Raw genomic sequence first — 22,217 nt, forward strand, 5'->3', positions numbered from 1 at the left:
CCCGTTCACGGTTCAACTGATTACTGACGACACTGAGCAGTGTCGGTTGCACATCTCTCACGTGTGCAGTGTTGGTTTGGCGGGGGGGCGGGGGGCGCTTTTTCTTCGCTCGCCGACCGTCCGTCCCTCGGGGCCACGGCAACAAGTGAACCGTGCGGGTAGTTCGGAAGGGAAATCCAAGGGTCTTGTATTAGCAGCCAGGGCCCAGAACGAGACTCACGCACTCACGCTCCTCAGACGGCCGCTTTTCATAACGAAAGATGCCGAATCCCCCCTTCCGTTCCTCATCCTCCGCACTAAATCCGGATCATCGCCCAGGCTGTTGGGAATCTGCTCAAGTCTTCGGACGACACGGGACCGTTTCCTGGTCCCCCACGTCTTTACTCTTTTCCCCGTCCCAACGGAGAGAGTCGGGGACGGCAAGGGCAGGCAAGAGATGGGTTCCAGGTAGTCTCTTGCTAGGCCCGCCTTGTCCATCCCGTCTACGAAAAGCTTTAGGAATCGCTCCGGCTACGGCTGGTTACGAAGGATTCATTGCACACGCGCCGTATTCCGCCGTAGTCGTCCCCAATCCGGATTTTGTGCAGATTGTGGGGAGGGGTGATTTTCGGGTTTGTATACTATCCGCCAGGCACAGCCGGCCCCCAAATCCCGCAACTCTGGGAAGCCGAAACGAAATTGAGAATGATGGTCACGCGCAAGCAATCCACCCCATCTCCCCCCGTCTCCGCTTGTGAGCATGTCGCGATGCTGTTTGTGTAACCGTGGGTCATCTCACGCGAGAGTGAGAATAAGGCGGCGGGGCGGTATGTTGAAGAGGGAGGACCGAGCTGTAGATGGGGGTTTGTCTCGCCAAGCGGGCTCGCCATAGGGTGAACGAATCTCACGGTGAACGGCGAAAGCGAAAGAGAAGGTGGAAAAAGGTTACGGGGTATGCATGCAGCAAGCCACGCTCTCGATGATGCCGTGGATTTTAACCTGACCACGTCCTCGTCACCCCCGCGTCCACGTATTGACATTTAGTCGCAAGCATTCGGATGTAGGCAGACTGACTGGCAGACCGGCACTGGCAGTAGGATGATGGCTCATATCAACGCAAAGCGGACACGGCACAAAAAGGGTCACAATGGAACCGACCGACTGGGGAAAAAGGGCTGAGAATGGGATGCGCTGTAGCTGGAATCCACCCCTGCCCCCGATTCGATTCGCGTGGTGCCCTGGCCCAGATGACTGATGAGTCGATGACCCAAAGATGAGCCATCCTGATTTCCTGCCCGTTGTGAGCGTAATCTTTTTGAGTTGTTTTGCCCGGTGCCCGATCGCGGTGCCGAGCGTGCCCCGACACACACCCAATTCTCGGGCACGTCAAATATCCAGCAGCCCTTTGTTTCGGTATGGGTAAAGTCGGAGGCTCGGCGGGGGTTCTCTGTGTCATCACTTGACAAGAAGCTGCGCTTCCCGGCCGGTGCGGGCGGGTTTCGTAGAAGCCATGATCCCCGGGGTGATGGTCACCCCTTGCTTTTCCTCTTCTTGCTGGTTTTGTTGGTCCCCATGGAAACGGAACAAGTCGGCGAGATTCGACGATGCAATGACTGATCCTGATACTTTGATTGACGTTTCCGCCCTGCAAACCGTCCGCTTGTATGGTAGACACTTTAGACACAAAGGAAGAAAGTGCCGTGTGTTTTTGACTCCGTTGGGCAATTGGGTACAAAGTGTATCCGTAAACCGGCGCATCAGGCTTTCCGTCCAAAGTACGCTGTTTCCCCGTCGCCCGGGGCAATAGTTCTTCGCCATGGTCCGGGTGTGGGTACTCAGGCCCGACTCATCATGGCTTTTGTGGCTGGGCGCGCGTCCCGTCTCTCTTCCCAGACGTGTACTCCAGGCACCAACAGTATAAAGCAGCCAAAGTTAAGCAAAGTTATGCCGAGAGCGAGGATGCGCCCAGGCGTTATGCCTAACGCGGCGAGCAAAGGGGGCACCACGACCATCAGCAGCAAGGCACCGCACTGTAATACGTGCATTCGTAAACAGGGCGATGGCACTCTGCTACGCAACTACGTTGCTCTCAGCCCTATAATTTGAGCGTGGCTCGGGGGCATTCGTAAATCCGTACGGATCTGCTCCCTGTACGTACACAGAGGTGCAGCTGGCAAGGGCCTGTGATTGGCGCGTGTCCGACAAGAAAGGCAGTCAGCTGGTGTTCCCAAATCCAGGTACCTAATCTCTCCGCAAATGTCTATTCCTCCCCCCGTCTCCAAGCTCGCACTGCTCGCACTCGCAGCAGACCTGGACGGAGCCGACGGCGGAGGAGGCGGTGCAGCAGGGGGAGCTGTGCTGTGCGGTGCTGTGCTGCCCGCGCGCACCCGCGCAATTTCCGTTCCCATTTGGCTTTCGTGGCCCTATTGTGTGGTTCGTCAGGTAGGCAGCCCGCAGTAGGTATCCCTTGTCTCGGCGCCGCAAAGTGAGGCCGGCCGACTGGCGACCGACGGGGGTTTGAGGTAGCAACGGCTCTCGGCGCAGTCTCTCTTAGACTCTGGTCCTTCTCACCCCAGGTAATCTGTACGGACAGTACAGAATGCCGGGGCCTGGTACCATCATTGTCCCAAACGGGCAATGGACAATCAAGGGAATTTGAGATGGCATCTGGGACGGGGCCAACGGCCGAACACACCCCCGTCGTGCTGGGAATTCCGCTATTGAGCCCGATCCTTTCTCTCCTCGCTTGCTGGCCTCAGCTTGTCGCAGATTGCGTGCATAGTGCGAGTTACAGTTTACAGAGTATATCTGTAGGAAATGAGGCATGATCCCCTGGAGCGTATGCGAACGGATACCCCGCGGAGTTATGGTAGGCGGGCGCCGAGGCCAGCAAGCGACAAAAGCATGACTGTATGTGCCCGCCCGGTTCACGAAGATACGGCGTGTCAGATGAAATGAGACAGACGAGACGAGCTAAGATGGAGATGACGGGCCTGGTGATTAATCCAAATGGTCGGTGCGGAGTTATGGGAGTTATGCCTATTTCCTGGCTCCGTCTTTTGGCGATGATGAATTGGGATGGGATGAGACGAGCCTACCTGCGGGAGTGCGTGCTCGCTGGAGAAAGCTACCTAGGGTGGCCGATTCTGATGGAAGCCCCGTTGATTACAGAGAAAAGCGAGCACAGGCTGACAAACGTCGACGCTTATCCCATCAGACGCGAGGTACCTAAGCAGCTGCACAGAGTAATAAGGTACGATAGAAGGTTACGGATCTTCGGGGTACGTACTCCATAGTCAGTCTGCGATTACCTACCTAGTCGTCGTCGAGTTCCCGCCGAGTGCGTCAGACCCCAAGAGAAACTGAGACTTTTGGTGCCCTTTGGTAGATACTTTGTAGCGCGACGACCGGCTTAGCGTGGCCCAGCGACGGGCAAACGTACACTTACACCGCACCGACCGGCGGCAGCGTAGGTAAGCTCGAAAAGTCCGAACACCTCCCGCAGCACAAATCTGCTGGGCGGAGGCTCGGGAAGCACCCTCGGTCTTGCTGATGACAAACGCCGCCCAAAGTCCACGACGGGGGGCCCACTCTTGGCTGGTGCAGGCACAGCGAAAGACTCATCTCTTTCATAATTCGCACTTCGCACCTCGCATCGCGCAACACCCACACCCCCCCCTTCTTTCACCCCCATTCCGCGGACAGAGAAGTCATTCACCCCCTGCACCTGCACGCCCTTTACACCCCTCCCCTTGTCACCGCTCCTCTCTCTTTTCTTCTCTCCGAGCCCGACAAGCCCAGGTCAGCGGAGCGACCTGAGTTAAAAGAAAAGTGTTTCCCCTTCCCAACCATCTAGAGATTCTCATCATCTAGCCTCAGCTTCACAGACCAGACCAAGATCGATAATAACCCCTCAAGAAGAAACAATATCTTCCCCTGAACTATTATATAACCATCATCGATCTTGCCTCTTCCCGTCTTACCTCGCCTCATCTGGTACTATAACAGCCTCTTGAGATTACCAAAGCATCATCACAGACCAAGCCAGCTAGCCCAGGCATCCCTGCCCCACTGCATCTTGCACCCCCCGATTTCGCTTTGAGTCATACCAGCCAAAATCGCGACATATCAGTCACCATTGGTGCACAGTTATACAAAATGTCGACAACCACCACCACCACCGCCTTTGCTCCTCACACACAACAACGACAGCAACCTCTCCGCCTCGCCGTCCAGAAGAAGAAGATGAGCATCACCCAGACTTACTACCTCGCCCACAAGGCCCGGGCCAAGCTCTCCTCCGAGGCTGCCCGCGCCGACCACGACCTTCGCCTCCTCGTCGGCCACGCCAACCTCCTCGACTCCCTGATGCTCGAGCTCGCCGATGCCGAGCGGGAGCAAGAGAGCTGGTTCAACCAATCCGTCCGCGGTGCCACCAAGACTGAGACCAACGACCGTCACATCCAATGGGCCGACACCATCGCTGAGGACTCGGAGGACTTGTACGAGGACGACTCCTCCGACTCGGATGACTCTTCTGTCTCCGACGACGATTACGAGGAGGAGGACGACGTCGAGATGGCCGACACCGTCTCCCTCCGCCGCATGCCCTCCGCCTCCGTCTCCGCCTCTACCCCCGCCTCCCCGAGAACATCAACCGTCGAAGTCTCGGAAGACTACGACATGGAGGAGGATGACCTCGAGGAAGACTACGCACAGCTCGAGCTCGTCCGCACACCATCCCACTCCAGCTCCAGCTCACCACCAGAGCTAGAGCACGACTCGGACATCTCAGACGACGAGTCGATGCCTCCATCACCACCAAACGCAGTGCTCACCTTCAACGAGAAGGGTGTCAAGGAAGAGATCTCTCAACAACAAAACGACGGCACCTTCTACTCAGAAGGCTTCTACCTGCCGCCCCGCAATCCAGCAAGGCTTGTGTCTGCCATCTCAGTGTACTAGAAAGACTACACTTGAGAACGGTCTCACACTCTTACCACCTTTGTCTGTGATTTTTACATGATCTCTTCTTTGGCATTTATCAGCGAGCGTTTGCATATCTATGGCGTTACTTGTTACCGATACCAAATCAACGGCATGGGTTACGAATTATTTGGAATTACAAAACGACAGCAATGTCCCATTCAGGAATTTCATCTCTTCTCATCTTACTTCCTTTTGTCGCAATGAGAAGTAGAGGCACAAGCTGGTCGATCCAAAGGAGTGGATCGAAATATGCTTTGAGGGCCTTGATGGATAATGGATCTACTTTTCTCTTCTGCTGCCCGCTCCCCGGCTCCCTATCGTGGAGAATCCGCGGTTGAATGGCCCAGCCTTGTGTTACAGACAGATAGAAACCAGCCGCTTGGGTCAACACCAGCGCCCCCTCAAAAGCGAGCTCAGAATCAATTGAAACCAATCTTCAATCTGAACCCCCCTCCCTTTTCCAACGCTTTTGCAATATTGTGAATGTCTGGTCGGAGGACTGGGAGCGATACAGTCACGTAAGTCACTGTTGCATCATTGCTTCTTCATTCGCCTCATCTCGGGGTTGAAACTTGCGCTGACGAGTCATTTAGGCAGTCTACATGATTCAGCGAAGACGGCGACAATGCGCCGCTGCGCGTTGCGTTATCGCGCACCACCAAAAAAAAGACCTTCATTTTCGCCAGGTACCAGACAAGAGGGTGGTGAAAGCGCCCTGCGATCTCGGCAGATCGGCGTGGCTCAACCTCCGGTTCTGTCACTCACTGTCAACCCCTCGCTCGCTTACCTCACTCTTGAAGCCAAGCTGCCTGCCTTGTGCCGCTGCTCTTGGTGCTGCCTGCCACAAAAGCACTGCGAACAACGACAGCTGATTCGATTTCCGCGCCCCGACATTCTATCGACACGCCCACCCCGCCCCCCTTCCGCTTCTTTTTCAGGGCCGTCACAGTTTTCCGTGGTTCACTAACGCCGTGCCTGCCGTATCGTGGACGAATCACGAGGGAATAATCGTGGCATTCGGACTTTGGCGGTGTGTTTTAACTCCCCCTCCAGCTCCCTTGTGGCCGCAAGAAGTCGGAATTAGCTGCCTGGAGGTAAGCCAGGTAGGTGAAGCAAACAGCGAAAAGCCCGACGCCAGCATTATTCATTATTCGCCGTGCGCCCGAGGCGATTTGCACAAACAAATGTCACCGAGGATACCAGTCGCGGGCGGTCCATTATCACGGTAATCATTTGATCTAGACCGCGAATAAAAAGCCACGGGCAACGACCAAAGCTGATGAACGATATTGAGTTTATCTCAATGATCTGGTCTGGTCTGGTCTGATCTGATGGAAATTCGCTGTGGAACCGAAAAGAACACGATTGCGAGGCAAAGATGCGCGCAGCTGCGACTTTGAGGGAGCAGAGGCAGAAAACCTGAAGACGATTACGACGATACGAAGCCTACATGAGTGGAAAAGGCGTGTGCATCCCGCGTACAATTACGCGGGCATGGTGTACGCGGCCACGACAGCGAATGCGAGTCACCGAGGCAAAAAAAAAAATAAAAAATCAATGACAGTCACTACCTTTGCAGGGCGTGCGCGCGGACGGACGAATCCCGTCCGACTGGAGACGGCGAGCCCAAAAGAGACAAGCCTGACCCAAAGGAACCGACGGAGAAGACCAACTTCCGCAACGCCTTATTTTCGCAGCAGCCAGAAACCCGTTCGACACGGTGACACCTGCTCGGGGCCCGAATACTGCGGGACGTGGGGACAGGTGGTGCGCAGAGGGGCCCGAGCGCGGCCCCCTTCTTCAGGCCGAAGCGACCATCATCCCGGCTGACATAAGGCGCAGCAAGCGAGGCGAGATCTCACTGCCAGATTGGCAGATCAAAGGAGATGGAAATGGCACCATGATTGGGCTTGGCTGCGAAGCTTTGCGAGGTTCGCTAGGGCTCTTGGTCGCTTTCACCGACGACAAATGGCAATTAATTGCAATTAATTGGGCAAGCTCGCCGGCCTATCGATGGGTGCCTCGTGGCCTTTCGCGATGCGGAAACTATTAATCATCCAGGGCAATTTCGAATCTCAAAAGTGAGCCGGCCCAGCGTGCAGAAAAAAAAAAGGGACTGGCAACTGGAAGCGACAAGCTTCACTGGAGGAGGGGGTGTGTGTTGTAACTTGTGCCTCCCGCCGTTGACATGATTCATCCGGTCTGAATACATACCCAGCACACCATCAGTTCCGACCTCGCTGTCATTTGGTCGGCAGAACCATGATAGAGCCGAACGTTGGACCGTGGGAGAAATAGCCCGAGGTGAGAGGTAGGTACGCCGACAGGGCGGCTTGAGGGTGGTGCCGCATACATCTGTCGATCCAATTTTCCCGCCGCCGTCGGAAGCCTTGGCCGAGCCGGCAGCGTCGGTTCATGGGGTGTCCCAACGGCAGGCACACCGGCAGCGAGAGTGCAGTCAATCCATTTCCTTATTTTCGCTCGCCAGTCTCGGGAACGGAGAGCCTAAAAAAGACATGTGGGTTGGACGGTGTGCTTTCTTCGGAAGAAGATTCGGGTGTGACGAGACTGGCAGACGGCGGGCAGGCGGGACGCTTGTTTCTGTTTCACCTGCGCCATCCTTCCCGATCGAGGGCTCGATTCCCGCGGGCTTGGGGAATAGGTGTACAGTGTAGCGCCCTGTGTCAACAGGAAGACTGGTAAATGGCTACCTTATCAATGCACACTGGTGAGTTGGTCTGCAGATTCAAACTAGATCACCGAGTCAATATAAAGTCTCGGCAAGATTCCGTGCATGTTTTTTCCCAATATGGATACATATCGATGCACCTAGGTGTCTAGGTTGGTGCGCTACTCCCATAAGCTCTGACAAACACATCCGTCCAGTCGCTTGGCGGCGGCGCGAGTTCCCACGATGCGTCTTTGCTTGACCGCCCCCGTTCGGATATATGCTGTCCTTGGCCAGCCCTGTCCATTCCCCTTCCACCCCTTCCCACAAGGGAAGGAAATTTCATCAATGGCTGCGGGTGAGAGAGAGAGAGAGAAGTCAAAGTAGGGCGGTGAAGGGCGGATTCGCCTGGGGCCTTGAGCGGCCCCAGAGCCCCAGGCAAGCATTATGGGAAATTGGCCAACCTCGTCGCTGGGCTTTTTGCTTCTTTCTAATAGTTACCCATCTATTTATTTTTTTTCTGCTGGGCTGCGAGCAGGGCGAGAAAGCGGTGCCCGCACAAAAGCTGCGTGCAGATGACACGTCCAACCCTGAAAGACACCCCCGGATGAGACACGCTGGCAAGCAGGCACACACAGGTTATCAATCGTTAGGGCCTGAAGTCTGACGGGCGTGGGTTTCGGGCCCCAGAGAGAGATCGAGGGCTGCAATCTGATTCTGGACCCCATCTGCCCTGCTTGGTCCACGTCGATCATCTTGAGGCTGTAGTGAGAGTGGGGAACATGGCGGTTGACAATCGTGCAAAAAGCAGAGACGGGCCAGGCTTGAGACAGAGTTGAAGTCTCCCACTCAGTCCAAAGGTCTTGCGCACGCAATCTTTGTCTGGGTTGTGTGATGACGAGCGCGGTGGTTCTTTTTCGAGATTATGCAAAACAGTGCGATGAGGGCCGGGAGAGATGCCCACGTATGGAGAATGCTGAGGTCACGATGGCGAAATTTGCAAGGCGATCGAACTCTTTGGAATTTCGTTATCGATATATCGGATTTTCGGGGTTTGAGAAGAGGAGAGAGAGAGGGGGGGGGGTTCTGCGGCCACGGCCACGGCTACAAGCTCTGAGGCCGGCATGGAAAGATCGTCGCGCGCGCAGCAATCATATCATCTACCCCACGGGTCTCGTTGCGGCCCTGCGGGTTATGCCTTCCAGGGGTCCATGATCTGCTTGATAAGGGGGGGGGGATTGACCCACGGATTGAGCTGTACAGTGGGAATTCCAGGTCCAGAGTAACGAGATCGACTCTCGTTGTGAAAAGGTCTCTACTCTTGAGTGACGAGACAACTTCACTCGCTTGCGATATCTTGGCTGGGCACGAAAGCTGGATGACTGGGTGAGGCGTTTGCCCGCACCGCCCGCCCCCGATCCATCATTCTCTAACAAACCGCCCGCCCCCATCCCACGAATCCTAACCCCCGTCTCCGCCGGGGTGCGGTCTGTGTGAGTCCCCTTCGGCAGGGTGGGGGCATACGGTGGAGTTTTCTTGTTGCTGGCGGGGAGTGGGTGAGGCAAGGGGACGAAGATGTATACTGCAATAAAGCACTTTCTCGCAAGGGTGGGATTTGTGCGATCGCGACTACATGGTGATGACTATATGATGTGGAATATTGAGGAAGAGGGGTTTCCAATGTGGTTAAGGGAAGCGAAGTAGCCCCGTTCGGAGTATTTTTTTTTTATTGAGTCACCGGGCCCTGAAATCTCGCGATGGTGCCTGGCCTTGCGCCGCCGCATCTCTCCCTCCGTTATCCCCACCGCCGCTCTGAGATGGACAATTGCTTGGCATTGAAGATAATCTCACATTGCAACCCGCAAGTCCAGAACCTGTGGGTCTCTTTTCCCCTTGGACGGCCGTAGCCCGGGGGCCGAGATTTATGGACCCTTCTCTCCATCTTACGGATGCCCATTTGGATTGCCGAGCATGCATAAAGGGGTGTGTTAATAGCAAAACATGTGTTCCTGATTGTGCAAACTGGCAGGGGCTGCTTTCGTAAGCTCAGGCCGAATTATTCATCAGTCATCATTCTCCCCCCTCCAGGTCCCAAGGACTGCCAAGGATTTTCCCACACTTCGCCCGTGCGGCCGATGACTGGTTCAAAAGACTGTTGGCTTGGAAATCAGAGACATCATGTACGTATACACCCTCCCCACCACCCCCAAACGTGAAAAAAAAAAATGCAAGCAGCGGGCCGCGCCTGTGCGTGAGAGGTGGCCGATCCACACAACGCTTTCCCGTAGAACGTGCTGGATGGTCGCGGCCGAGCCACCAGCGGATTTGTCAGTCTTTAAGCCGGTATCATCTGGGTCGTCGTCGTTGGCAGGCTCTAGACCAGATCGGATTTACAATCAAGTGTGCCCAATAGAGCCGACGCACCAGCTCACGATCTGAGAGGATGAGCAGGGCGAAAGCACCAACAGCCGTGTCCCAAAATCGTTTTCAAACACATCTTGCATTCTGAAGCAAAACAGTAGTGCATGGCTCACAGCTCGCCGCTGCGCCATGCTCCGTGTGCCCGCTCCCCCCCCCCCGAAGAGCTCATGAGATTCCTCCCGCCCCTCGGCACCGAGGAACGACGTCTCCACACCAGTGAGGACCGTCCGGATCACAAGACGAGTTCCTTCCAGATCAGCGGTTCACGGAATGAGCACACCCGCCGTCTGCTTTGCGACGAGAGAAAAACAAGAGTTGGCCCGTGTGGTGGAGGGGGATGCCGTCTCTCCGGGTTCCTGGCATTGGTCTGCGTTCTGCATGTCTCTCGGAAACGAAACGGTTTGTGTGCGAGTTCACGTGAACACCAGTCATCTGACGGGGACCAAAAAAAAAAAGCTCCCTCCAGTGTGTCGTCTTAAGCAGAGACAGGTGTGTCCGATGAGACGGGATGATGGATGGTTGACTATGGTGGCCCGAGACGCGACACGACCGCCTGACTGGACTGGACGAACGTGACCGTGACGTTAACAATCTGACTCGTGTCCCATGATGGCGTAGCTGGCAACTCTACAGCTGTACGGATACACTAAACCATTTCTACGCCTAGACGAATACTACTCTGTACAGACGGTATATAGTGTAGGCATGTGCCGCGCTCTCGCACTCGCTCTGTACCACGCGTGGGGGTGTCCAAAAGACGAGAGCCACGCGCGTACGAGATGGCGTGGGCTTCGGCGCGGAGCGGAGTTTGTAGGTGTGTCCAACCCCGACGACCGGGCAGGGCTGAGAGACAGAGACTCACAGAATGATGCGCCAGAGAAGCTCCATCCACGGCCATCGACTTTCCACCCTGCGGATCGCTTACCTCAGCCGCTCCTCAGCTTTGTTCTAGGCTCTTGAGTCCCCCAAGGGTACGGAGTAAGAAAGACAAAATACAAACCCGCGGGTTTGAGAGCGGCTCGGCCGCGGCGTACGAGGAACCCGGCTCTTCGGGGAGATGCCAAAGTCCGGGACAGCAACCCCGCACCCCCCCCCCCCCTTTTACCCCATATTTTAGACGTCCACCACTAAGATGAGTGCCACTCCCGCGGGACCCGTCTTGGACCCCTACAAATGATGAAGTCATTAGATAGCGTGTTGATCTTCTTGCTTGGATCGAGGGGCGATTCCAACAGGCAGTTCGGACGGCCGGCTTCCATTCCATCTTGTGGCACCTTGTGGACACGGCTGCCGGTGTTTATGGTTTGCCCATCCCTCTCGGCGCCGTGTAGGAGTGATGCTGTCATCATTTGCGGCGATGAGGCGGAAAGTGATCGGCGAGAGAGTGTGAAGTGTACAGGACGTTGGGATCGAGACCACGGATCGCCGCGGTTGCGTCGATGAACTCACGATGGCCTCGACGGAGGTTTGCCCGGTGAGCCCTGGTCCCAGGGCTCTGGTTCCCGTCCCATCGTGGGGTCCTATCCCCTCGTGCAGCTAGGACGCAAACTTGCCCCCTAGAGGTTCCGCCATCCCGTCTATTCGGCCGAGTGGCTTGTGCTACCGGGGCTGCGCTCCCCGGTATGAGACGTGTGATACTCGAGCCGGCTCGACGGTCTGTTTATCTCCCCCGCAGACCTATACCTAATCAGCCCGCATTTCTCAGCTTCGACAGAGTGGGTCGCCGTCTGGGAGAGTGGACATTCTGGCTCCGGATTGCACGTCCATCGGGACTATCCGCTCACCATTGTGAATGCGTCAGTCGGGCAGGGGACGTTTTGTTGCAAACCTGAATGTGGCATTCCCCGCTACAAGTATTAGTACACTTTATTCATCCGTCTCATCAAGTCGTTGTTACTGTTCATGTGAGAGTGCCCATTCGGGACCGAATCATGGCCCAGGCTTCCAATCAACATCAAACATATATATTTGGCCGTTGATCAGCGCGCACGGATAATCACACGGAATACGGGAAACTGAGCAAGATATTCTGCTTCTCGTTTGATGGAAAATGTTTCTGTAACGCGCTTCTCAAGCCTAAACAAAATAGCATCAGAGGCACTGCAATTTCATTGTGATAAGGTCTGGCCCCCCGCCTTCCTTCCGTAGACGGAAACAATGATTATTGTAAAAAGCCAAGTTTCATTGACGTGTCGTAATGTAACGACCTACTTGGGGCAGTAGGCGTGAGCCGACATATCCCTTACACACCTCCACCCTCAGGGGGGCGCACTTTTTTCGGCACCAGGCATGAACGCTCGTCACTGGTTCCATCTGAAGAAATTCGATACTAGAGTCATATGTACCTCACTCATGTTGCTGGACTTTCTCCAGCCGGTCAATGACCACTTGGATTTGCCGAAGCTGATGTCGATAATCTCTACGTCCTGAGGGAGCGGAATAGAACCAGGTGTTTCTTCGCGGCGGCGATCAAAGATGGCGAAAATCTCGTATTTGAGCCCAATTACCCTCAAAAGAGCAGAGATTTCCCTCCGTCTTCGCGATTGTAGTAGTCGTCGACCTCTGGGAAGGCAGTGGGCCGATGGCCGGTTGTCTTATTGCCGAGGAGGAAGGAAATTAAAATAGTGATGAACGTCTCATTGGAAGCATGGCTTCAAACCAACCTTGGATTCGCTGAATTTGTCCGATAGCTAATACTTACGAAAGAGAACATCATGTCAATAAGGATGTGTTCGAAAAGCTCTAGACACATCAACTGATCCCCTGAGTTGGCGTTACTGAAATCGAGATTCAGAGGCATAGTGTTGACGCCATGGTAATTCGACTTACAAGCACGAACAACTACAGTTATCCTAATGAGCCAAAAATCTGGAATATGGAAACTAAGTAGACGAGAGCAAAAACAAATGACTGTTGACAGTGAACCCGCAAAGGAGTTGCATTGTGAAAGGGGCTATACAGTTTAGTAAGTCTCCGTGTCTTCCCGCTCGGGAATGCAGGCATAGCAACGCAGGGAACCACAGGTGCGGACCAGCTGCTCGTCGAACATGTGTCTTTGAGTTGACGACCGTGAGGTGGTCTTTGGCTTGGCCTGAAATTAAGAGGATCTCAGCAGCCCACCAGTAGCTATGAGCTCGCTTCAATGAGTTCGGTGAGATGATATGCGCCAGGCTAGAGCGATCAATGTCCCCGCACCTCCTCCGCACGCACTTCTGCTTGCAGATTCTCTGCCGGACTCGGGCCGACGGAAAGTTCTTCGGATCGTGTCATCAGTTGTAGATAGACTTCTTGCTTGATCTTTGGTATGGGTGATGGTCAGAACCCAACAGGTGAGCTCGAGAAATCCATTTCACGAAACTGATTCTCGCAAGCATTTTTCGGCTTCGTAAAGTCTGAGTTTTCACGGCAAAACCATGTCGTCTACAAGGTGAGGGCACCTCTTTTATGTTCCGAGCTCCCCATCACCGTCTCTCGAAACAGGTTACACAAGTGGAGGTGGTCCTATGCCAACATGGTCTTGACTTGGGGACCGCTGGATCGAATCACACAAAAGATTTCCTGAGAGGAAAGATCGACTCGAAAGATTATGTATTTAGAATTGAAAACCTCCGCCCGAGTGGTGCTACAAACACCACGTTGTTATCATTATCATGCCATCTGGCAGATTAGACAAGCTGCCGGCCCCGCATGAACTGGCCCAACAATAGTACGGTAGGTGGAGCGGTACACGAGTTCATGCACCGGAGCACCGGGAAGGTCAACACTGACCCCGTACCTGTCCCCAGTCCTATCGATGAACCAGAAACTGTATCCATCGGTGCAAATGAAGCGGAGCCTGCCATAGCCACCCGACACCAGTTCCAGGTCGTACTGGGTGATGCTGTAATCAGAGTCTCGCGAGCCGTGGGAGGCTTGAGCTGACCGAGACCGAGCGGTTCCCTCATCCAGTTGCCCGGGATGTCGAAGGACGGCGGCAGCTTGCTGCTGGCCGCAGCTGCGAAATCGTCGACCGGAACCTCTTCAACGACGGTAGATGTGGTTGCATCATCCTTTTGGGTTCCGGTCTTAAAGGTGCGGCTGTTGCTGCTCGTGGCGCCGGTCCGCGTAGGCTGGCCACTCAGTGGCACCTTGCTCCCTCCAGTCGGGCTGTGGCTGGCTTCATTGGTAATGGTGAGAATTCTAATGGAAAAAGAAAATTGCGAGATGAGAGCTATATAGTGATATGAAGGTCCGGCTGTTGGTGCGGTATCAAACAGAAATGAGGAGACCGTTAACCATTCATTCACACCGATGAGAGATGCGGCACATGAACCCCTTGAAGACATCACAGCTTGTGCCCTTGGCATAGGTAGCCTGCGCTCCGTTCCCAGACTAGAAGCGGCCTGACAGCTGAACCTGAGGGATGCAAGGGCATGATCTGTCTCAAAGTGTGAGGAAGAAGAAATTCTTCGAGTCTTATTTCCCGGCGCCGCACTTGCCTACCCCTGTGCCTACTTACCCACACGTTGCATCTTGCTGAGATAGTCTCATGGTCAAAGTCTCTAATAAGGATTCACGAAAAGCTACGCCGGCTTCTTCTGAGCTGAAAGTGGCGTCTCAACTCATTCTCAGTCTCTGCCCTCTCGGATGTTGTTTTACCGAGAGTCTCTACAAGTCCACGCAAGCTTGAGTAGCCACAGGGTGTGTTGCCCCTAGCTGAGGCCAGTGAAAAGACTATGCGGAACTCAAGAACGAATACGCTCTCGGGTATGATATAGTGTACTGTGCACTCTCCATTTTATGGAAACATTACCTGACCTAGAATATTTCACATCTCATCATGGATTCCATCTGTCCTGTTGGAGGTGTTTTCCAAACCGGACCAAACAAGCAAATCTTGTCCTTAGGGTCACTCACTTCCGCGCTTCTGTCCCGTCCAGCTCCGCCGCGTAAAAGTGCCGCGGCTCCCGCGCGTCCATCTCGGGTGGCTGCATCATCTTGAGTGGCATATCGCCGGCCGAGAACGGCGAGTGGTCCCTGTGCTCCCCCTGGAGCTCGGACGGCGGCGCTGTCGTCGACGGGGCGGGACCCGGTGAGTAGGCCGTTTGCTGCATGCCGCCGTTATTGTAGTAGTCCGTTCCTGGCGCTTCGACCACGTTGTGTCCGCCGCCGAATTCCTCAGTTGGAACCTTCCTGTGCTTCCGCCGCCTCATGAGGAAAAACGCGGCCAGGACGATGAGGGCGACTCCCGCTACCCCTCCTACGACGCCGCCGGCGATTGCACCCGTGTTGGAAGATTTGGAGCCGGAGCCTGAACCTGGGCTCGAGCCCGATCCGGATTTGCCGTAGTTGATGAGCGCCTCGACGCCTGAGGAGTATTGGACGTTGGCGAGATTACTGCTCACAGTCAGTGACTTTACACTAGGTACATCATTGTGACCGTGGCTAAACCTACCCCTCATTGTACCACGCCTTGACGGCATCCGGAGAATCGTATGTGGCGGCAGTGGGTTCATACTGATCTTTCCATGCTAACGCCGTGAGATCGAACACGCCCACGCCCTGGCGGAAGGGGTCCTCTTCGTTGAAGAAGATTGTCGAGTTCCCGTTGGCTGCCATCCTGTTGACGCCTCCAAAGGTGATCATCTGACGTTGACCGGCGACAACGCATGAGTGAGTGTCTCGGGGGGCGCGTGACGTGTAGTTTGCCTTTTGCCATACGAAACCGGGAAGCGAGAGGATGTAGACCTCGTCAAATGTTTCCTTGTTGGCGATGTTGCTGCCACCGTGCATGAAGCTGGAAATCGATTAAAATTGCCCGAGGAAAAGCTCCTTCTGGTGGAGTTATCATGAACCTACATCTCATATGTGTTGTTGGGACCCTGAACTCCAACGGTGCAGTGCCACATGCGCGGACCGGGAGCGTTCCCGCTGGTCTGTTGGCTGTACCACTCCTTGGTAACGGGGTCCATGAAAAAGATTTTGCTGAAGCTGAGATAGCCCACGTTATCCACGCTCTGGCCGTTCCCAATGACCTGCGATCCTCCGCCAAAGATCATGATCAGACCATTCGGTCCAAAAGGCGCGTAGTGGGCCGTGGCTCCTACCAAGGTGCCGTAGTCGGAGTACGGGACACTGGCGGTATTGTTTGTCCACGCCGTGTCTGTCGCCGAGTAGTTGAACTGCAAGAAACCCGGCACGGGACCGTTTGGGTGGGGATCGGAGCCCCCATCCGAGAAACCGCCAAAGTAGAAACCCGAGTCTTTTGTGCTGACGAAGGCGCCGCCTTGTGAGCGGGTGAGTGCGGTAAAAACGTCGTTGCCGTGGGGGAGCACGGTGCCCCATTGGCCGCCACCGCTACCATCGGTGGTAAAGTGCCAGAGTTTCGCGGCTGGGAGCTTGGCGCCGTATGAGGTGAAGCCTCCCCAGATATAGAACGAGGCTGAAGAGTTGTCCGTGAAAATTGCCTGTCTCATCATCTTTGGGGCAGACTTTGAGGTCTCCTTGACCTCCACATCCTCTGCCGTCCACGATTTGGTAAGGTCGATGGAGAGAGTGGTGTTGGTTGGGTTTGAGGGCCGCCATTGTGACAGGGGACTCGTTCCATCGACGACCTGTGATACTTCACCTCCATCGTAATACACCCAATGACCAATGACGGAGGCTAAGCATCGTTAGTGACGCCCTCACCTCGTGTCATCGGAGAGACACAGGCCAATGCTTACCTCGAGCGAAGACTCTTCTGCGAAAGTTGTTGATTGAGGGCACATCTACTTGCGCGTTACAGATGGAAGAGAGCTGCCCGACGGCGAGAACCGTCGCCAACCATGACCGCGACACCATGATGGCGAATCTCGGGATGATCTTCGGTGTTGTCCCGTGATCGAATCGCCGCTGCTCAACCTACAACGAACCGGGTCGATGTACCGAATATGATGTGTGATGAAGGTCGCCGCCCCGAGGGGTACCGTACCGCAAACGAGAGAGTATCCTTCAGACGCGAGATCAACTCATTCCAAGTGACGATCACGGGATGGACGAGATCGAGAGAAAGAGGGTTGGAGAGGAAAGTGTGGCGCGAGCGGGAAGGAGCGCGAGAAAAACATGTCCAATGTCTTCATCCTTTCTGTAGACAAGGGAGGGTAGCATTGGTCAGACTGCTGATATTCGTAGGATTCGGGGATCCGCTCGAGGTGACGGGATCGAGCCCACCAGTCCAACGATAAATACCTTCGTACCCCTGATCCTCCAGTCAATCTCGAGTGGCGACCCCTGGGGTACTGATCTGCGACACCGATTTATATTGTATGGGGGTTTCGGGAGGGGGAAATTGGCTGATTTGGCGCGAACAGGTGCGACACTCGTCTTGGCACCTCACTGCCACGGGGCGCGTCGAGCATTAGCGCTTACCGGGACCGCTAGCAACGTGGCTGCCATTGGCGGGTGTTCATCGTATGCCTGCTGGGGGTCGATATTCATGGAAATTTGGGAGCTCCCGGGACCACAATCCCGCAGCCGACGCCTTCAGCCCTGCCATGAGGAGCGCACGCCTCTGCCGCCGCCTGCGTGCTGCGCCCGTGCCTCACTGCCGCATGCTTCTGCTTGACATTGTTAGGTATTCGCGTCATGCTATCGGTTGGCCAGCAGTGATTATGCTGAGAGAAGAGCGTTCGAGAACGTCGAGTGGTGGCTCGAGATTTGTGAAAACGCCAAACCCGTCGAGTCAATCAGCTAGTATGATTTTGAAGCGCCATCATCAGATGGATCTCATGAACCTCATGCAACTTGAGCCGATAGAGGAATCGTATCTTCAAGCAATGGTCAGTATTGCCAAGTGACTGCGGATATCAACACTGGGAAAAGCATGCTTTATCTACGGATAAGCGCTCTCAAATCGTATTCCGCATCGACTTAGTGCGTCCAGGCAACCAGTGAAGCACTGCAGCTGCGCGTCCTCATGTCTCCTCACTTCCGCCCAGGTATCCGTAGTCGTAGGGAGTACGAATGTCAAGGTCATGGTCGGAGGATGCATATTGTAGAAAGCTTAACCATTCGAGCTCATCGTCTCTAGGCAGCACTTTAGCTTAAGAAAGCACAGGCCACACGTGGAGGGAAACCCATGAAATGATGAGCCGAACCTCTCCAGTCTCCACTGTCCAGCGTGCCACCTCAGTGTCCCTTCCGTCAGTGGGGCAAGAATCGGAGCAAGGCCGTCGACTCTGCGTCCCTCACATTAGGCTTGTGCCACTTAACCCCGGGCCGAGAGTCCCGTGCGCACCGGAGCTAGGACGTCATGACAAACGAGCAACAATTTTCCTTCCCAAATCCGTATTCCAATAGCAATTAGCAGACCCCCATCGCGGGCGTGTTAGAATACCGCACAACTAGCTCGGTCGCCGACCGCGTCAAACATCTTTTTCAATTTCCATCTCTTCTTAGACCGACGACTTTTCTTTTCTACAACTTTCCCTCGAACGGAGCACTCGAGCTCGGCAATGAACACCGTCACCCACAACGCGACGCTTGCAGCGCGCAAGCAGCTATCCGCAGCAACCTTCGTCTGCCGCACCTGCCGCCAACAGCAGCACCAACGCCGACAATATTCGAGTAGCAACACCACCCGTCCGCCGCCCGCGCCCCCCACAGCCGGCTACGCGGCCCTCCCCTCCCGACGCCTCATCTCCGTAGCCGGCGCCGACGCCGCAAAGTTCCTGCAGGGCGTCATAACGGGCAACATCGCCTCCGAGGCAGCCCGCGCGCGACAGACGGGCTTCTACGCCGCGTTCCTCAACGCCACGGGCCGCGTGCTGCACGACGTCTTTATATACCCCGACGTCGCGGGCCTCGGCGGCGGCGTTGCGGCGGAGTCGGAGCAGGCCGGGGCGCGGTTCCTCATCGAGGTCGACGCGAACGAGGCCGAGAGGCTCGCGAAGCACATCAAGCGGTACAAACTGAGGGCAAAGCTCACCGTCCGGCTGCTTGCGGTAGACGAGGCGACGGTATGGCATGCTTGGGACGATAGCTCGAAGCCGATTACGACGGATCCCGCGTTGCTGAGCACCATCACCAAGGATCCGAGGACACCAGGTCTGGGCTACCGCGTGGTGCAGGGCAGGGACACGCCGCCGGCGTTGGATCTGGACGTGACCACAGAGGACAGCTACACCATCAGGCGATATCTGCAGGGCGTTGCCGAGGGCCAGGACGAGGTCATTCGAGAGCACGCGCTGCCGCAGGAGACGAACATGGATTATATGAATGGAATCGACTATCACAAGGGTTGCTACGTGGGACAGGAGCTCACGATCCGGACGAAGCATCGCGGCGTGGTGCGCAAGCGGGTCCTGCCATGCATGATTTACGGCGTGGACAGAGCCATCCCCCAGACGCTGCAGTACCGCCCAGAGGAAGATGCGAATCATGGCCCCGAGGGTCTGCCCGCAGAATCGATTCCGCGAGAGACGAGCATCGGAAGGGCTGGCAAGAAAGGGAGGAGTGCAGGAAAGTGGCTCAAGGGCATCGGGAATGTTGGCCTAGGGCTGTGCCGTCTGGAGATCATGACCGACATCGTCTTGCCTGGCGAGACAGCCGCTTCCACCTTTGACCCCGCCAATGAATTCTTGCTAAAATGGGGCGAGGGCGAGGGGGATGGTGAGCAGAACAACGCAGTGAAGATCAAGGCCTTCGTGCCCGAATGGCTGAGGAATGGGTTGAACGAGGCATCTGGTAACTGAAAAGTCAGTGCCGCTCGTATTGTACAATAGAAAAAGGGGTATCATCGCGCAGTTATTTCGTTGCGGCCTCGTCCGCCATCACCTCCTCCAACCTCCACCAAAGCACGCCATGTCCACCCTGAGCGTGTCTAGTCCTTTTACCTCGGGTCGAGAGCCCGAAATGTCTCGTATTTTTGCTTGACCTCTTCCTCGGTCGCTTGCCCAGCTTCAGCAGCCTTTCTTGCTTCTTTAAGCCTCTGGGCCGCGATCATCCGTGCCTTGAGGTCCTCCCATTTGGGGGGCGCTGCTGCTGGAGTCGCTTTTGGTGCTAATTCTGGTGCGTTTGCTGCCGCAGGAGTGGCAACGTCGACAGCATCACCCGCCGCGCCGCCCTTCTTCTTTGCCTTCTTCTCCGCCTTTTGTCGCCTCTTCTCATCTAGCCGTTGTTGCAACTCGGCCAACTTTTCGTCGTATTCATCGGGCTCCCTCTCCCTCTCTAGCCGCTCCAGGTTCTCACGCTTGAACCTCTCCGACTCCTCCGCCATGCGCCGGCGTCCCTCTTCGGCGAGCCGCGCCCTCTCCCGCTCCAGCTCGCGGGCCTTCTCCTGCTCTGCGAGCTTTTGTCTCTTCCCCTCTTGCTCCGCGGCCTCAAGCTCGTCAATAAGCCGCTTGCGCTGACCCTGGACGCGGTCGCGTTCGGCCTTGCGCAGGAGGACAGCCTTGCGGGCGTTGTCGTAGGCGGCGCGGGCGGCGGCGTCGAGCAGTATGTCGCGCGCCGTCTCGATGAGCTCCCATTTTTCTGGGTCAAAGGCTTCCTTGAGCTTGTCCGGGTGGTAGTTGAGCGACTGTTTGCGCCACGCGCGGCGGACGTCCTTCTCCTCGGTGACGGTGCTCTCGATCTGCAGCAAGTCGTAGAGGTCCACGTTGTTGGCCGAGTACTCCTTCGCTTTGGCGAGAAGGTCTTTGTTGTTGTCCATTTTCGGCGAATTGTTCTGGGTCGTGACGTGGATGGACTATGGGATCCTGTCGGAGGATGGAGGTGACAAGTTGAAGTTTTGCATGTGGCCTGCAGGCTGCAGCCAAGCTTCTCTGTCGGGTCGCGTGGAGCTGAGTGGGCGTCGGGGAAAGTGGGGACGCGCTTTACGTCCGTACTCCAACTTTCATTCTGCCAAACTCCAATCACACATCGTCACCTTCCATACCTCAAGGCTCTGGGTATGTCATCTCTCCTCCGTTGGGTTCTCTTGTTGCCGCTCTCGACGTTTTCGTTTCCCGTTTGTATTCGTTTCAGCCTCAAGTTCCTTATTCAGAAGGAAACCAACAATGCATCTCGCCAATAAACCCAATATGAAAAGTGAGACAGAAGCAACCCCATCGCCTACCTCAGTAACGACAGTCAAAGGGATAGTGCGCCCGCAGGTGTCTCTTCTCAGAATGCCCGACTGTCTTCGTTTTTCAACCAACCACATTATGAAGAGGTAACCCACTTCCAGCTTTCTGGATCGACATACTTGATTCTAGTCTCTTTCCGTCATTGTAAATATCACACTGTTCTTCCATGTTCCTGGGTCGAATTGGCCATGGAGACGACAAACGGTTCGCTAGCGTGGCTTGCTTGAGTTACGTCCGTACACACAAATGTCAATCTTGTCCGCCGTTGCTTGGCGGCCATTCGGATCTTGACACCACATGGCATTCTCAACCGTTCCGCAAGGATTCGACGTGGGCGGAAAAGTCGACCTCTAATTTACCACTTCTCATTCTCCTCGCTTGTTCAACACTCTCGCTCCTAGCACGTTGCATCTCTGCCTCGCACTTCGCTACAGGACCAAGAGGCGCGCAAAGCCGGTACTCGATACGTATCGAGATGCCTATGTCTAGGACTGGAGGAAGACCAAATGATCAAGAAGAACAAGTCACCGAACACAGGCACAGGCACAATGCGGTCTTTAGTCAATCCTGAGCGCAAGATCCGACTTTGACTGCTTGACAAGATCCGCATGAATCTGACTTGTAGTGTCTGCATGCTGAACAACTTCATAGTCTTTGTTGGCTTCCACGAGTCCACCCTCCAAGGCCTAACCGAAATTATTCAGTGCGCATTATCCGAGCCGAGCGCTTTTGAGGACTCGGCTAACTCGAACCGTCTTGGAGAATCATATTTTCAATTGAAGCGAAGAACAAGCCACTTGCAGGCCATCTCTGATTCACCTAATTTTGTCGGGTATCTTGGCCAGTGCCAGGCCACTGATTAGCCTCGGAGAGGCTATGTTCGCTGGGTTTGAAGCACTGATAACCAGGGCGCGGCTCCACGTGGACTACCTTGAGGTTTTCAATCATTCCGCCACTCCCTATGGCTCTAACGAGAGCAGGAGTCTTGGGGCAGCTCATGTGCTGATAGTGCCTCTTCATCAGCCTACCTGAGGGGGCGTTCATTTGATGCCTTGCGCCCGTCGACGTCAACATTG

The 22,217-nt window shown here is 55.3% G+C and overlaps 4 protein-coding genes across 4 annotated transcripts; 2 read left to right on the top strand and 2 right to left on the bottom strand.

The window, feature by feature from the left end:
• Nucleotides 1-4,137: 4,137 nt before the first annotated feature.
• CORC01_06015 (uncharacterized protein) lies at nucleotides 4,138-4,944 on the top strand (the record flags this gene model as incomplete). Its single annotated transcript, XM_022617657.1, has 1 exon — nucleotides 4,138-4,944. One exon carries the CDS (start codon nucleotides 4,138-4,140, stop codon nucleotides 4,942-4,944), a length of 807 nt encoding a protein of 268 aa, XP_022475898.1.
• Nucleotides 4,945-14,949: 10,005 nt separating this feature from the next.
• CORC01_06016 (kelch repeat protein) lies at nucleotides 14,950-16,879 on the bottom strand (the record flags this gene model as incomplete). Its single annotated transcript, XM_022617658.1, has 4 exons — nucleotides 14,950-15,433; nucleotides 15,492-15,833; nucleotides 15,896-16,700; nucleotides 16,762-16,879. The coding sequence occupies 4 exons, from the start codon at nucleotides 16,877-16,879 to the stop codon at nucleotides 14,950-14,952; spliced, it is 1,749 nt and encodes a 582-aa protein (XP_022475899.1).
• A 1,652-nt stretch (nucleotides 16,880-18,531) lies between these two features.
• On the top strand, nucleotides 18,532-19,770 carry CORC01_06017 (folate-binding protein YgfZ; the record flags this gene model as incomplete). The annotated part of the gene is made up of 1 exon (XM_022617659.1): nucleotides 18,532-19,770. The coding sequence occupies one exon, from the start codon at nucleotides 18,532-18,534 to the stop codon at nucleotides 19,768-19,770; it is 1,239 nt and encodes a 412-aa protein (XP_022475900.1).
• Nucleotides 19,771-19,907: 137 nt separating this feature from the next.
• Nucleotides 19,908-20,726, bottom strand: CORC01_06018 (DnaJ domain-containing protein; the record flags this gene model as incomplete). The annotated part of the gene is made up of 1 exon (XM_022617660.1): nucleotides 19,908-20,726. One exon carries the CDS (start codon nucleotides 20,724-20,726, stop codon nucleotides 19,908-19,910), a length of 819 nt encoding a protein of 272 aa, XP_022475901.1.
• Between the last annotated feature and the right edge of the window lie 1,491 nt (nucleotides 20,727-22,217).

The sequence above is a fragment of the Colletotrichum orchidophilum genome, assembly GCF_001831195.1.
Source record: "Colletotrichum orchidophilum strain IMI 309357 chromosome Unknown Scaffold_43.1, whole genome shotgun sequence".
Lineage (NCBI taxonomy): Eukaryota > Fungi > Ascomycota > Sordariomycetes > Glomerellales > Glomerellaceae > Colletotrichum > Colletotrichum orchidophilum.